Source organism: Mus caroli, chromosome 5 (genome assembly GCF_900094665.2).
Source record: "Mus caroli chromosome 5, CAROLI_EIJ_v1.1, whole genome shotgun sequence".
NCBI classification, from domain to species: Eukaryota; Metazoa; Chordata; class Mammalia; order Rodentia; family Muridae; genus Mus; species Mus caroli.
Genome location: NC_034574.1, coordinates 122523161 through 122535845, shown reverse-complemented (window position 1 = coordinate 122535845; position 12685 = coordinate 122523161). Strand labels below are relative to the sequence as shown.

At 45.0% G+C, this 12685-nt stretch overlaps 1 protein-coding gene across 1 annotated transcript in view; it reads left to right on the top strand.

The window, feature by feature from the left end:
* The first annotated feature begins 2007 nt into the window (after positions 1 to 2007).
* The window catches only part of LOC110294943 (zinc finger protein 11), a 14877-nt gene continuing 4199 nt past the window's right edge, over positions 2008 to 12685 (top strand). The window contains exons 1-2 of the mRNA XM_029476985.1: positions 2008 to 2017; positions 11567 to 11662. Coding sequence (XP_029332845.1) covers positions 11653 to 11662 — 10 coding nt within the window. The 5' untranslated portion in view covers positions 2008 to 2017; positions 11567 to 11652. The remainder of the gene's footprint in view (positions 2018 to 11566; positions 11663 to 12685) is intronic.

Below are 12685 nucleotides of genomic sequence, written 5' to 3'. Positions count from 1 at the left end.
GGCCATAGTGAGATGGCCTCCATGGACAACCCACTCACAGATCCACTCCAGTTGTACATTTTATCATCTGTTGCTGGGACACTCAACTACTCTTCCCAAGCTCATGTTTGGTCCTTTGTGCTGTTTGACTCTTCATGTGGAAATGTGACTAGATGCTTGTTCACCCCAGCAGGGTACCAATCACAGACAAGGAAACAACTCCAGGACTCACTAAGTTCAGTGTAGTGAGACAGTGAGTTGATTTGGGTTACTTGTGGGGAGTATGGATGAAGCATTACAGGAGCGAGGAGGACCAAGAAGCAGGTACATCTGAAAGCTCGTCACAGCATGAGCGATGACATCAAAAGCTACACCCCTAGCTCCTGATGTCACATGGTCATCACGCTGTTCTTTTTTTTTTTTTTTTTTAATTTCAGGAGCTGCTGTCATTCAAGGATGTCTCCATTGCTTTCTCTCCAGAAGAGCAGGAATGCCTAGACGCTGCTTGGTGGAATTTGTATAGAAATGTGATGTTGGAGAATTATAGAAACCTTGTCTCTCTGAGTGAGGATCTCTCCCCTACAGAATTCCCAACCCCCTGCCCATATTTCACTCCCTCCCTTCATTAAATATTTCTTGGGAGCTTACACTTTGCAGGGAAGTCGTGGGCAGGTTCATTTTAACTGTATTTCCTTTTAAAATCTCCTTCCTTGATGGAGGATGCTTCTTACACTCTCATCGGTGGTGATTGTAGGAGTTTGTTGGCATGAAGTGTCATGAATTACAGTCCAAATCTTCCCTTTGATTTAGTCATATGTGCAAGGAAGTCTTTCATCTCCAAACTGAAGATTCTTCATGCGTACTCTACTGTAGGAAACCACTGGGGGGAAAGATGAGCAATGTAAGCTGAAAATAATTCTATGTAAGCTGAGCAAGCCAGGAAACAGCACTCCACTATGGCCTCTGCATCAGTTCCTGCCTCCAGGTTCCTGCCTTTTTTGAGTTCCTGTCCTGTTTCCTTCAGTGATGAACAGTGATATAGATGTATAAGCAAAACAAACCCTTTCCTCCCCAAGTTGCTTTGGTCATGGTGTTTCACAGCAATAGTTACACTAAGACATACACCATAGTCAAACTAGAAATATCCAGAGATTAACTGAAAATCAAGAAAGAAATAAGCAGAATCAACACATATCTAGCAAAGGATGATCTCAGTTACAGAAATATGTAATCAGAAATAGAAATTTAAAAGTGAAGCCAGAGGTGGTGGTACATGCCTTTAATCCCAGCGCTTGGGAGCAGAGGCAGGTGGATTTTTTAGTTTGAAGTCGGCATGATCTACAGAGTTCCAGAACAGCCAGGGATACACAGAGAAACCCCGTCACAACAAACAAACAAACAATTATATCTTTAAAGTCAAAGAAAAAGACTATCAATATAGGATTCTGTATTCATCATTCTTTCCAGAACAAAGTGGGAGTCAGGTTGCCCTGACATGCCATGATATCTAATACATATCTAACAGGGGTTTGAAGCAACTATATGAAAATGCAAAAAAATACATTGTACAAAATTCTTAAGAGAATTGCCAAAAATAATGTATACAGCAAAGACCTATCATTTTTGTCCCTACTCAGCCTGGAAGTGATAACTTGCAGTGTCAATCAAGGCTGTGGGAAGCCAGAAGTGGTCTGCATCCAGGTCCCTTAGACTGAGAACTACCATGGAGACAGACTTCATTCTGTCTTGGCGGGCTTTGGGTGGGGTGCCACCATCACTGGAGACCGTTTCCTATTTGCACCTTCGGTCCAGCTCTTGCCAGCCAGCCTGTTGCCCTCACAACTCACAACTTGGACTCCCAGGGAGGATTATTCCTAGCCACCTCGGAACCCAAACACTCTCCGGGGTCACCGCGGAACCCGGAGACCCGGGAACCCAGATACCCCGGAACGGAAGCCTGCGGAAACCGGAGACCGGAGAACCCGGACACCCTGGAACGGGACACCGCAGAAAAGATCCGTTCCGGAATCGGGACAAGGTGAGTCCTGGCTCGGCCTCCGAGCAGGGAGGTGGTTACTGTAGATGCAGCGGTGCGGGATCGGCGGCCAGTCCCGGGTCGGGTCGAGTTCTCTAGGGCAGCTGTCGGCTCGCGGCGAGGGCACAAGGCTGGCAGCCCGATGGCGGGATACTGGGGACACCCCGACTCCCCGTGTGCGGGTCCTGCCGAGAAAAGCCCTGGGCTGGGGTCCGCACCCCCTTCTCCCCAGCGGCCTGCACCTTGGACAGTAAATTCCTACGAATTTCCCATGTCTTCACATTAAACTGTCCCCGCGTATCAAACAAATTCTTGTGCTTTTTATATTTCTCCCCCCCCCCCCAATCGGGTAGCAATGCAAAAGGACTTGTTTTATATTCGTGAACCGTGCGCCGGTGCAGAAAGCACTGGACAGTTATTAATTAGACTCCTAGTAAAACTTTTCACGTCACTCTTCTCCCTAGGCACGGGCACTTTAGCACGAAAAACCTTTGGGTTGAGCTTTCCCCTGGCAGATTTCAGAGGTGATATATATGCCTTTTTTCTTTTTTTGGTACTGGATTTCAGTACTTCTGACCTCAAGCGCAGGTACTAGGTGCTACCGGTGCCATGCCCCAGATTAGGAGTTGTTAAGGTCCCTGGGATTCTGTCCTCGGGCGGATCTGTGAACCTGCAGCCTTTAAGGCTGGTTACCAAAGGGATACAGGGACTGTTTAGTATATTTTATCTGAAGACACTTCATTTATTTACATATCTTGGCTACTGTAATATTATAACTGTGTCCTAATCTTGGTATATTTACTCTAAATTGTGACTTATGGGTCATACAGTAAGTCAGCTTTAACTTTTTTTTCAAGAGCTTTCACATGAATATATAAAAATTCATATAGTCACCTTGCCAATAGTTCCCAAGGACTGCCCCTCCCCATGTTTATGTTCTCTGGACCTCCCTCCCCCCTTTTGCTTTTTCTTTAATGACAGACATCTCTTCAGGTAGCCCATTCTGGCCTGTAAGTTTCCTCTTTTTTTGGTTGATGCCTCCTGAGAGCTGGGTTAGCTTTTTGGTAAGAGCTCCCAGTCCTGGGTTTAATTGCTGTTGCTAATAAATGAGAGTCCATGCTTTGACATAGCTCCTGGAAGCATCTACTAGAAACACTTCAGGACTGTACAGGGACTGTGATTTCTAGCTTTTCTACCTCATGACTACCCTGTGACTGTGCTTACACGGGTACGTATAGTTATTCACTGCCCGAGGTCTAAGGAGACTTTTCATCTCCTTTGTTTCCAAAAAGCTTGGCAGTTCATATATGGATCCTTTAATGAAAGATGAGGGGATCAGTGCCCTGCACCCCCCCCCCCAACCATCACCAGGTCTGTCATCAGGGCAGTAGACACCCATTGTATACATATCACCCATGTTAGGAGTTTCAAAATTCTCTTCTTTACAAAGCTGCCCTACCTTTTGTGTTCTGACTGCTTCGAGTGAACGTGTAATGTGCTGAGGCTAGCACCCGTTAAAGTGCCTACCTGAGGGAATTCCATGAAGTTTAAGGATGCTTTGTTTGTTCCAACAACAACAACAACAACAAAAGCCTGAAAGATTCCAAATACTCTCTTTTTCTAGTCTTCTCTCTTCTTCGGTTTACTGATGCCATGGTCAACTCTGTTGCTGGGCGTTCTCTGAAATGATTGGCATGTTAGCGTGTACCTGTGCACGCTTGTATTTCTAGCCATTGGAATAATGCCCAAGGGACTGAGTTAAGGACCAGCTTGGCCTTCACAGGGAATACCAGGCCACCTAGGTAACATCTCAAGACCCTGTTTCAACAAACACATCAGTCAATTATCTGCGTGCAGCATGCAGCTGAAATTATATTACTCTGAGTTCTAGTCTGAGGACCTTTCCAGGGCAGGTTTTTTTTTTTTTTTTTTTTTTTTTATACTAAGCATGATGAGACTGAAGGGAAATATATTTTACTCTTAGCATTTTTTTTTTCTTGTTCCTTTAAGTTTAACTTCTCAATGCCACACATATTCAGGAAATGTCAGCTGTCACAAAGTGAAAATTGTCCATATGTATGATGACTAATTGTGGTTGTCAGTTTAACTGGCTCTAGACTCAATTCAGACATGAGCTGCTGGGCACAGTTGTGAGCGATTTTCTTGGTTAGCTTATCTGAAGTGGGAAGACATTCTAAATGTGGGTGGTACCTTCCGTTAGTAGCTCAATTCAAAGGAAGTCCTAGAGGAAAGCTTGCCCTTTTGCTCTTTCAGTCTTGCTGATAAGTTCATCTATTCTGTTGTGTCTCTCACTGCTGTTACCACTGCGGCTATATTCCTTTGCTGATACAAGAACCCCATTTCGTTGGGCTTCCAACACACACTGACATTTAGTGGATCTCCAGGAAGCCTCTAGGCTTTCAGCGCGAGGTTAGGACTGCAGAGGCATCCAGCTTTGCAAACTGAGGAAGGAACTGCAGGGTTCTCAGGTCTCTCTGATTGTGAAGACAACCATTGTCATACTAACCCAGGTTGGATTGTATGTGCTGGCTAGTTTTATGTCGACTTGACACAAGATAAAGTCATCAGAGCAGAGGGCACTTCATTTGAGAAACTGCCTCCATTAGATCCTATAGCCACACCTGTAAGGCATTCTCATAATTAGCAATTAATTTGGAAGAGCGGCTCAGATCGCTGTGGGCAGTGCCACCCCTGGGCTGGTGGTCCTGGGTTCTATAAGGAAGCAGGTTGAGTGAGCCATGAGGAGGAAGCCAGGAAGCATCTTTCTTCGTGGCCTTTGCATCAGCTCCTGCCTCCAGGTTCCTGCCCTGACTTCCTTTGATGATGAAAGGTGGTGATGTGGAAGTGTAAGCCACATAAACCCTTTCCTTCCTAAGGTGCTTTTGGTATTGGTGTCTCATCACAGCAGTGGTAGCCCTAATTAATATCTTATATAAGCCAATCTAATAAATTTCCCATTTTTAAATGTGTATTTAGTTTATATATTTCCACCTATATCTAGCCAGAGAGAGTGAAAGTGAGAGTGAGAGAGAGGGAGCAGGAGATGGCCCCTCTGTGTAGTGTAGCTCTGGCTATCCTGGAACTCCGTTTAGATATCAAGCTAGCCTGGGACTCACAGATAATCATCTGCCTCTGCCTCCCTTGTGCTGGGTTTAAAGTCATGTACCACCATGCCTGGCAATTTTTTTTGTACTTTTCTTAAAAATGATTGTTTACAATTAATATAATTATATAATTTCACTTCCTACTCCTCTTGTGTACCCCTTGCTGTCTCTCAGATTCATAGCTTTTATTTAATTCCTTTACAAACACACACACAACTTAAGTCTATATAAATGCTATTTATGTATCTGATCATTTGCTGATGACTTATCAATTGGAGGCTTCTTCCTAACTGAAGGCTGTTTCTCCAGGTCTCAGCAATCCTTACTGGCCTGTGTTCTTTGCCTAGGGCTGGGGCCCAGTGAGATTTTGCCCTTACAGACATGTTGGCATGTCTGTAACTGTGGTCTTTACATCTTGACATCTAGCTCCTCAGGCTCCTACCCCATCACCACTGTGATGGACCCAGAGCTTCGGATGCAGGACTTGTGTAGTCCTTGTATCAACTGTGACTGAAACGTTCACGTTTTCTATATTTTGATCAGTTAGTGTTTTCCTGTAATGGTCTCCATCTGATGCAAAGAGAAGTTCCCTTGACGACGGGTGAGAACTATATTTATCTGTGAGTGTAGGGATGAATGTTTCCAATGTGGTTAGAAGCTACGCTGGCCCAGGAAAGTGACAGTTGTAGGTTCTCCTCCTAGATTCATGATCTCACTGCCTCTGGGTAGTTGGTTAGGTTCCCAGCACCAGGCCTGATATCCCTCTTGGTTAGAGGCATCAAGTCCAGTTAGAGCTGTTAGTTACCTCCAAGCTATTTTTGTGTGGCTTGTCGTGGCATGCTTGCTGCTCACGGTGTCGTGCATAGGCATCCTAGCATGGAGCACTGTTGTCTGCTTTTCTCCTTTGGAAACTTGCACGGCACTATCTGGTACCTTGAAATCTAGTCCCCAGGGAGAGGATGTTCAGATCAGGCCCTCTGGGTCCTGTGTCTGAAGTCCACAGTGTGTTCTGCAGAAGGGACCTATGGGCAGTGGCAGTGGCAGTTTGGGGAGTCTCCAGTACTCCCTGTAAATTTTATATATGTATATGTGTATATATGTGTGTGTGTGTGTGTGTGTGTGCTGTTGGTTCCGTTTTTCTAGGGAACCCTAACTAAGTTAAGGTCCTTTAAGTTGACAATTTATGTTTCAAGTGTTCTGGGTGATTTCCCAAAAGCAAAGTCTCATGGTCACTTCAGAATTAGGGAAGCCGCTAAACCAGCGTTTCTCAGCCTGTGGGCCACGACCCCTCTGGCAAACTTCTATCTCCAAAATCATTTATATCATTATTTAGAACTAGTAAAATTACAGTTATGAAGTAGCAACAAAAATAATGTTATGGTTGGGGTTCACCACCCCATGGAACTCTACTGAAGGGTGGCAGCATTAGGAAGGCTGAGAAGCACCACTACTAATGAATGGAATTTGCGTTAGTTAGCAAAATGAGAGTTGAAGTAGAGATGGTGGAGACTCATCTCGTCCCTTGGTACCCAGAGCCTGCAGGTACTTCACTAATGTGTGTGTAATGACAGCATCCGCAAACAAGCTACAGACGTCCCCTGGGGTACTTTGTACTTCCCAGAGCACTTGATGTAATGGAAATACTACATACCTATTAGTTTTTCTGCACAGCTACAGAGTAGTGACAAGAGAAGTGTGTGCTTAGCTCAGGTGTCTTCCCATAGTCTTCTGTCATCTTGTGCTGGGTGAATCTGCAGGTGTAAAACACAGAAGGAGTCACCTAGAGTTTAGTTGTGAAGACACGGCAGTGGTTGTAATTGCCTGTTGCTTCTTACACTGTGGTCTGGTGAAGTTAGGACTTTTTTCTTGGTAGTAGTAGGGGTTGAACCTTGGGCATCGTGCTTATGAGACAAGTGCTCTTTCACTGAGCTACATCCCAGACCCAAAGTTATTCTGTGAGATGAAAATAATATTAACGTGCAGACTTAGCGTATGCTCTATTCATTTTTGATGTGGCAAGGTAGGATTTTATTATTCTGCCCTGCCTGTTTGATAATGTGATGTGTAGCATAGGCTAGCTCCAAAGTCATGATCCTCGTATTTGACCCTCTTGAGTGCTAGGATCACAGGCACATGCCATAGGCTGTGTGTTTCATCTTCTGATAGAGTTTGAGCATCTTTCCATATCCTTAAAATCATAGACTGTGCTGGTGGAGGGTAGTGTGGGGGGAGGCTAGGAATGACTTGTGATATCCTTCCATTCTGATAACTCGGCCTCTGTTTTATCTTATGAATGCAATTGTCAGTTGTTGAGTTAAGTTGCCTATTTTTAATGTGATTGCTCATTTCCCAGTGCATTGTGATTCTTACTTGTGTTTAAGCTTTGAAATGGATGCCCTCAGAAGTGTCCCATTTCTTCCTTTGATTTTTATTCTTTTTGTGTGTGTGCGCACATGCACTGTGTATTCATATTCACGCGTGACTGTAGGTATAGGTGTGCACGCACATATGATGGTGTGTGTAGAGGCCAAGTGCTGGTGTCAGGTGTCTTTCTCAATTGTTTCCATATTAAGGCAGACGCTCTCACTTGAACTCAGAATGTTCTGATTTGTCAAATCCAGCCAGCCACCTTGCCCCAGTGATTCCTGGTCTATCTCCTGAGATCTGGGATTCCAAGGAGGCCTCTAGGCTCTCTGGGCATTTCCATGAATGCTGAGCCCACCGAGCCATCTCCCTTCCTTAAGTTCCCTGTTTTGACTCGTATGAATTCTTGGCACTTGGTTTCTGTTCTCAAGGCCGTCACCAGCTCTGGACTGTGACTCTTATGGGCTGTCATGCAGCTCTGTAGCTTCTGTGCGCACGGTGGAAACAGGAATTTCAGTTATTTCATCCATGTGCTTAATTGCCACAGACCACCCCAGTCAGGTATGGGGGTCCCTGGAATGAGGATCCTTTGAAGCTAGGTGGGTAAGGATTCAGCGGTGACAAACAGAAACAAACACAGAGGCAGTTTGAATCTGAGTGTATTCTGCAGCTCTCAAGCAGGGGATTTTATACATTAAAAAACCAAACATTACATCTCTTAGAAACTATATCCAGTGAAACAATCACAGATAACAACAAAAATCATTTGGCACAGTAAAGCACAAAAAAATCATCCAAGCATTACAACTCAGACACCATGTATTCAGTGAATCACAAACAGAACAGTTAACATCATTATAAACCACCAAAATATAACAATTCTAAAGGATGTATTCAGTGGGCGCTGTCATCCAAGGCTAGTGGCATATTTCCAGGAGCAGGTTAATAAATCTTTAACGGTCAGTGCTCTTAACTGCTGAACTAACTCTCTAGCTCCATGGTCAATTATAATTTAAACTATTTTAAATCTTTCTAATTAAGGCTTTCTTTACCATATACCAAAATCCACCTCTGATGACACACGTGTAGCCATATGAAATTTTATTGTTGGGAAAGTTTTTATCATGGTAGTTTTGTAAATGATTTAGAGAGTAAAACATTGGTTTCTCTGGGGATAAGGTCATGTTAGTGGCTCCATCTCTAGGAATGGTTTCTTACCCATTATTGTCGCTTAAGATCTTGGCCTAGGCTACTAGGAATGTGTAAATAAGAAAAGGAATAAGAGAAAACAAAATAGATAGACTGCCATGAGAACTACAGCTCAATACTTTTTCTCTGGCAAAGAGTTCCACAGCCAGTTTCAGGAGGCCTCCTTCTTTTGAGGTCAATCGCCTCAGTTTGTGGAACTTGTCACACAGATCCTACTGGACATGGTGTGGCACTTACTCAGCAGTACTTACTGAAAAATCTGTGGTTCTATAACAAAGATTCATGGTGACATCTATGTAGACATGACCTGTAATTGGCTCACTTTTTGTGCTTTCCCAGGATAAAGGTATTCTCATTAGCTGTAATGAGTCAGCTATGTTAGGCTTTGGTATCCAATAGCCTAAACTTCAGTGGAGTTTAAACATCAAAAGTATGCATCCCATAGCCGTGAGGCTGCAGCTCATCATTGTGGGTAGCAGGAAGAAGAGCTGCTTTTAAAACTCTGAAGACATGATACAGATGATTTCCACCGGCATCCCTAGTTTCTCTGGGGTGGTTGTGGGGTATGTGTAAAAGGAATTATCAACAGACCAACCCAACAGGTATTCGGACATCTCTGGAGAGAGAATACTGAAAATCAGTGGGCAGTGTTTGCCAGACACTCACATCTGTTCTCTCCCACAGCTGTCTCAGTCCACAGCTCTGGACAGAGACAACCCTAGAGTGAATGCATTTATCCATTTTTACTACAATCTGGAACTCTCATCGCTTCTCTGGAGACCTTTCTTGGTTCACAGACCTCAGAGCTGAAAGAGAACTTTTAGTCAAGTCCACTAACGTTAGCTAGTGTCCATCTGGGAAACTTATTTTCTGGTGTTGTGTTGACTATTCTGTGTCTTTTACCTTTCTATATAACATTAGAATCCTGTTTTTCTTTTGTCCTAAAATTTACTTTTTTTCCCCACTGCATCTAATTTGTGTCTGCTTGTGTGTGTGTGTGCACACGTGTGTTTGTGTGTGTGTACAAATGGGGCTGTACAACATGCTTGTGGAGGTCAGAGGATAGCTTGTGGCAGTTGGTTTTCTCCTTCCACCCGGTGGGTCCTCGGGATAGAGCTCAAGCTGTCTGCCTTGGTCAGAAGTACCTTTACTCTCTGTAGGGAGCGGGAAGCACTGAGCTATTTCTCCAGCTCCACAGTACGGCTCTCTAGTCAGAACACAAATGTCCTGGTTAGGTGGTTTTGTTTTTGTTTTGCCAACTTGGCATAAACTCAAGTCATCTGAGGAGGGCATAGCAGTTGAGAAAATGCCCCCATCAGACTGGCCTGTGGACAAGCATGTGGTGCATTCTCTTGATTGATGATTGATGTGAAAGGACCCAGTCCACTGTGGGGGATGCTCTCCCAGTACCCCACACCATCCCTGCAACTTTCATGTCACAAATATTACACCATCCCTCCTCTGTTGAAGCCTCACCAGCCTTCATCAGCCCTGGTCTAGCTTCCTGACCTTCAGAAACACCCCAAGTGAAGAATACAGATCTAACAGTTCAAAGCTAGGATAGCGTACTCGGGAGAGCATGTGACATTTGTCTTTCTGGTCCCCCAGTGAATTTCACTGTCCTTCACAGCTGAATAAAACCCCACTGTGTGTATCGCATCTTCACTGTTAGTCGTCAGCTGATGGACAGCTAGGTTGGCTCCATTTCCCAGCTGTTCGGAGGAGAGCAACCATGGTTATGGATGAGCAAGTATCTCTGTGGTAGATGGAGCCCTCTGGGTTTATGCCGGGACATGTGCTGGTCTGTCTTTAGCTTTCTGAGAAACTTCCCCCCTGATTCCCACAGTGGCCGTTCCAGTTTACACTTCCAAATAGCAGTGACAAGTCTCCTTTCCTACATCCGCACCATCCTTTGTTGCCATGTTCTCTTGATGCTACCCATTCCGACTGTGTGGAGACAGGACCTGAAAGTACTTCACATTTGCATATCCCCATGGCTGAGGATGCCGAACCATTTTAAACGTACTTCTTGGCTATTCACATTTCTTCTTTTGAGGATCCTCTGCTCAGTTCCTCATCCGATTTTTTGGATTAAGTCATATGTTTTCTTTTTGTTTAGTTCTCTGTGCTAACCACTTATATTTCAGGAGCTGTTGTCATTCAAGGATGTGTCCGTTGGTTTCTCTCCAGAAGAGCAGGGAATGCCTAGACCCTGTTCGGTAGAATTTGTATAGAAATGTGATGGTGGAGAATTACAGAAACCTTGTCTTCCTGGCTGAGGATCTCTGTCTACAGAATTCTTTTTTTTTTTTTTTTTTCGAGACAGGGTTTCTCTGTGTAGCCCTGGCTGTCCTGGCACTCACTTTGTAGACCAGGCTGGCCTCGAACTCAGAAATCCGCCTGCCTCTGCCTCCCGAGTGCTGGGATTAAAGGCGTGCGCCACCACGCCCGGCTTCAGAATTCTTAATAGCCTCTTAACAGCTGATTTCCTATGATTGGGGGACACCACAACAATGAAGAACTGTATTAAAGGGTCAAATTGTTAGGAAGGTTGAGGACCACTGCACTAAGTCAGTGGTAACTTCAGAAACGTGCTAGCATGAAGCATTGTGCCTGTATCTTTCAGTCCATTTCCCCTTCTGCCTTGACGGTCAACTGTGCAAGCAAAGCTTAGCATCTCCAAGTTGAAAATCCCTTACATAGATTCTAATGTCTGTGTCAGGGAATAATTGTGGAAACCATTTCCTGAAATCTCCCCTCAGATCTCTTTTTCCCAGCACAGTATGGTCAGAGAATCATTATTCCTTCTTAGGAGATTCTTAACTGAATACCATTCTCTGTTTGTAATAAACAGGTCTTGCTGTGTGTAAGCCCTACCTGGTCACACTGCTGGAGCAGAAACAAGAGCCTTGGGATGTGAAGGGACAGGAGTCAGGAATCATGTCCCCAGGTAGGTGGGAATGGATCGGAAAACACAGGAAGATGCCTGGCTTTCGGATGTGGGCCGGGAAGCTCTATTTCAGAGGAGACGATTGTTCAGGAGCCCCTGGAGCTGGAGTCACAGACGGTTGGAAGCTGCCATGTGGATGCTGGCAACTGAACCCAGGCTCTCCCTCTGGAAGAGCTACTCATGCTTGAAACTGTGAGCTATCTCTCTGGCCCTAGCTATGTAACCTTCAAGTGCACAAGTCATGAATTAAAACAGCAGTAATGCAAAGTCTATCATCTGCTCCTGTCTCTGTGGGCCAGGGCCATCCGGATAATACAGCAGTGCATAGCATAGAGGTCATTACCGTCCTTCACATCGACTTTTGTTTGCTGTGTTCTGTAGGGTCTTATGTTTATTTGCTTAGGACTTCAGGGCTTAGGCTGGAGGGAATTCTCTGTGGTTGAGAACAAGTTCTGCTTTTTCAGAGGACCCAAATTTGATTCTCAACGCTCAGCTTGGGGGAGGGGCAAGTTTGCAACTTCCTGTAATCCAGGGGCTCCGTTGCTCCCTTGGGGCCTCTGCAGGTGCATGCATACACACCCTCCTGTCCTGACTGTACTGCAGTTACCTGCCAGCCCTCAGACACCTCCCTCACACAGGCCTTAGTCCTCCCTTTTCTCTCCCAAGAGAGCAGACGGATGTCAGAAGTTGTCTATATTTTGGGGTGACCATGGAATGTTGTTTTCAGAAAAGAGGAGCTATGGCTAATGACAAAAATAAAAAGACTCCCCTCAGGTGGCCTTAGTGTTGTTCTCACTGGGGCACTGCTGGGGATTTGTCACAAAGGCAGTTGACGGTTATCTTTCGTTAGTTTCATGTTACTTCAGGGCAGTGGAGAGGCTCCTCTGTCTGCTCTTTTACCATCCGGAGGACACGTCCTCTTGGCATGGTTTTGATGTTGGACTTAGAAGTAAGTCACCAGCCGGGCATGGTGGCGCACGCCTTTAATCCCAGCACTCGGGAGGCAGAGGCAGGCGGATTTCT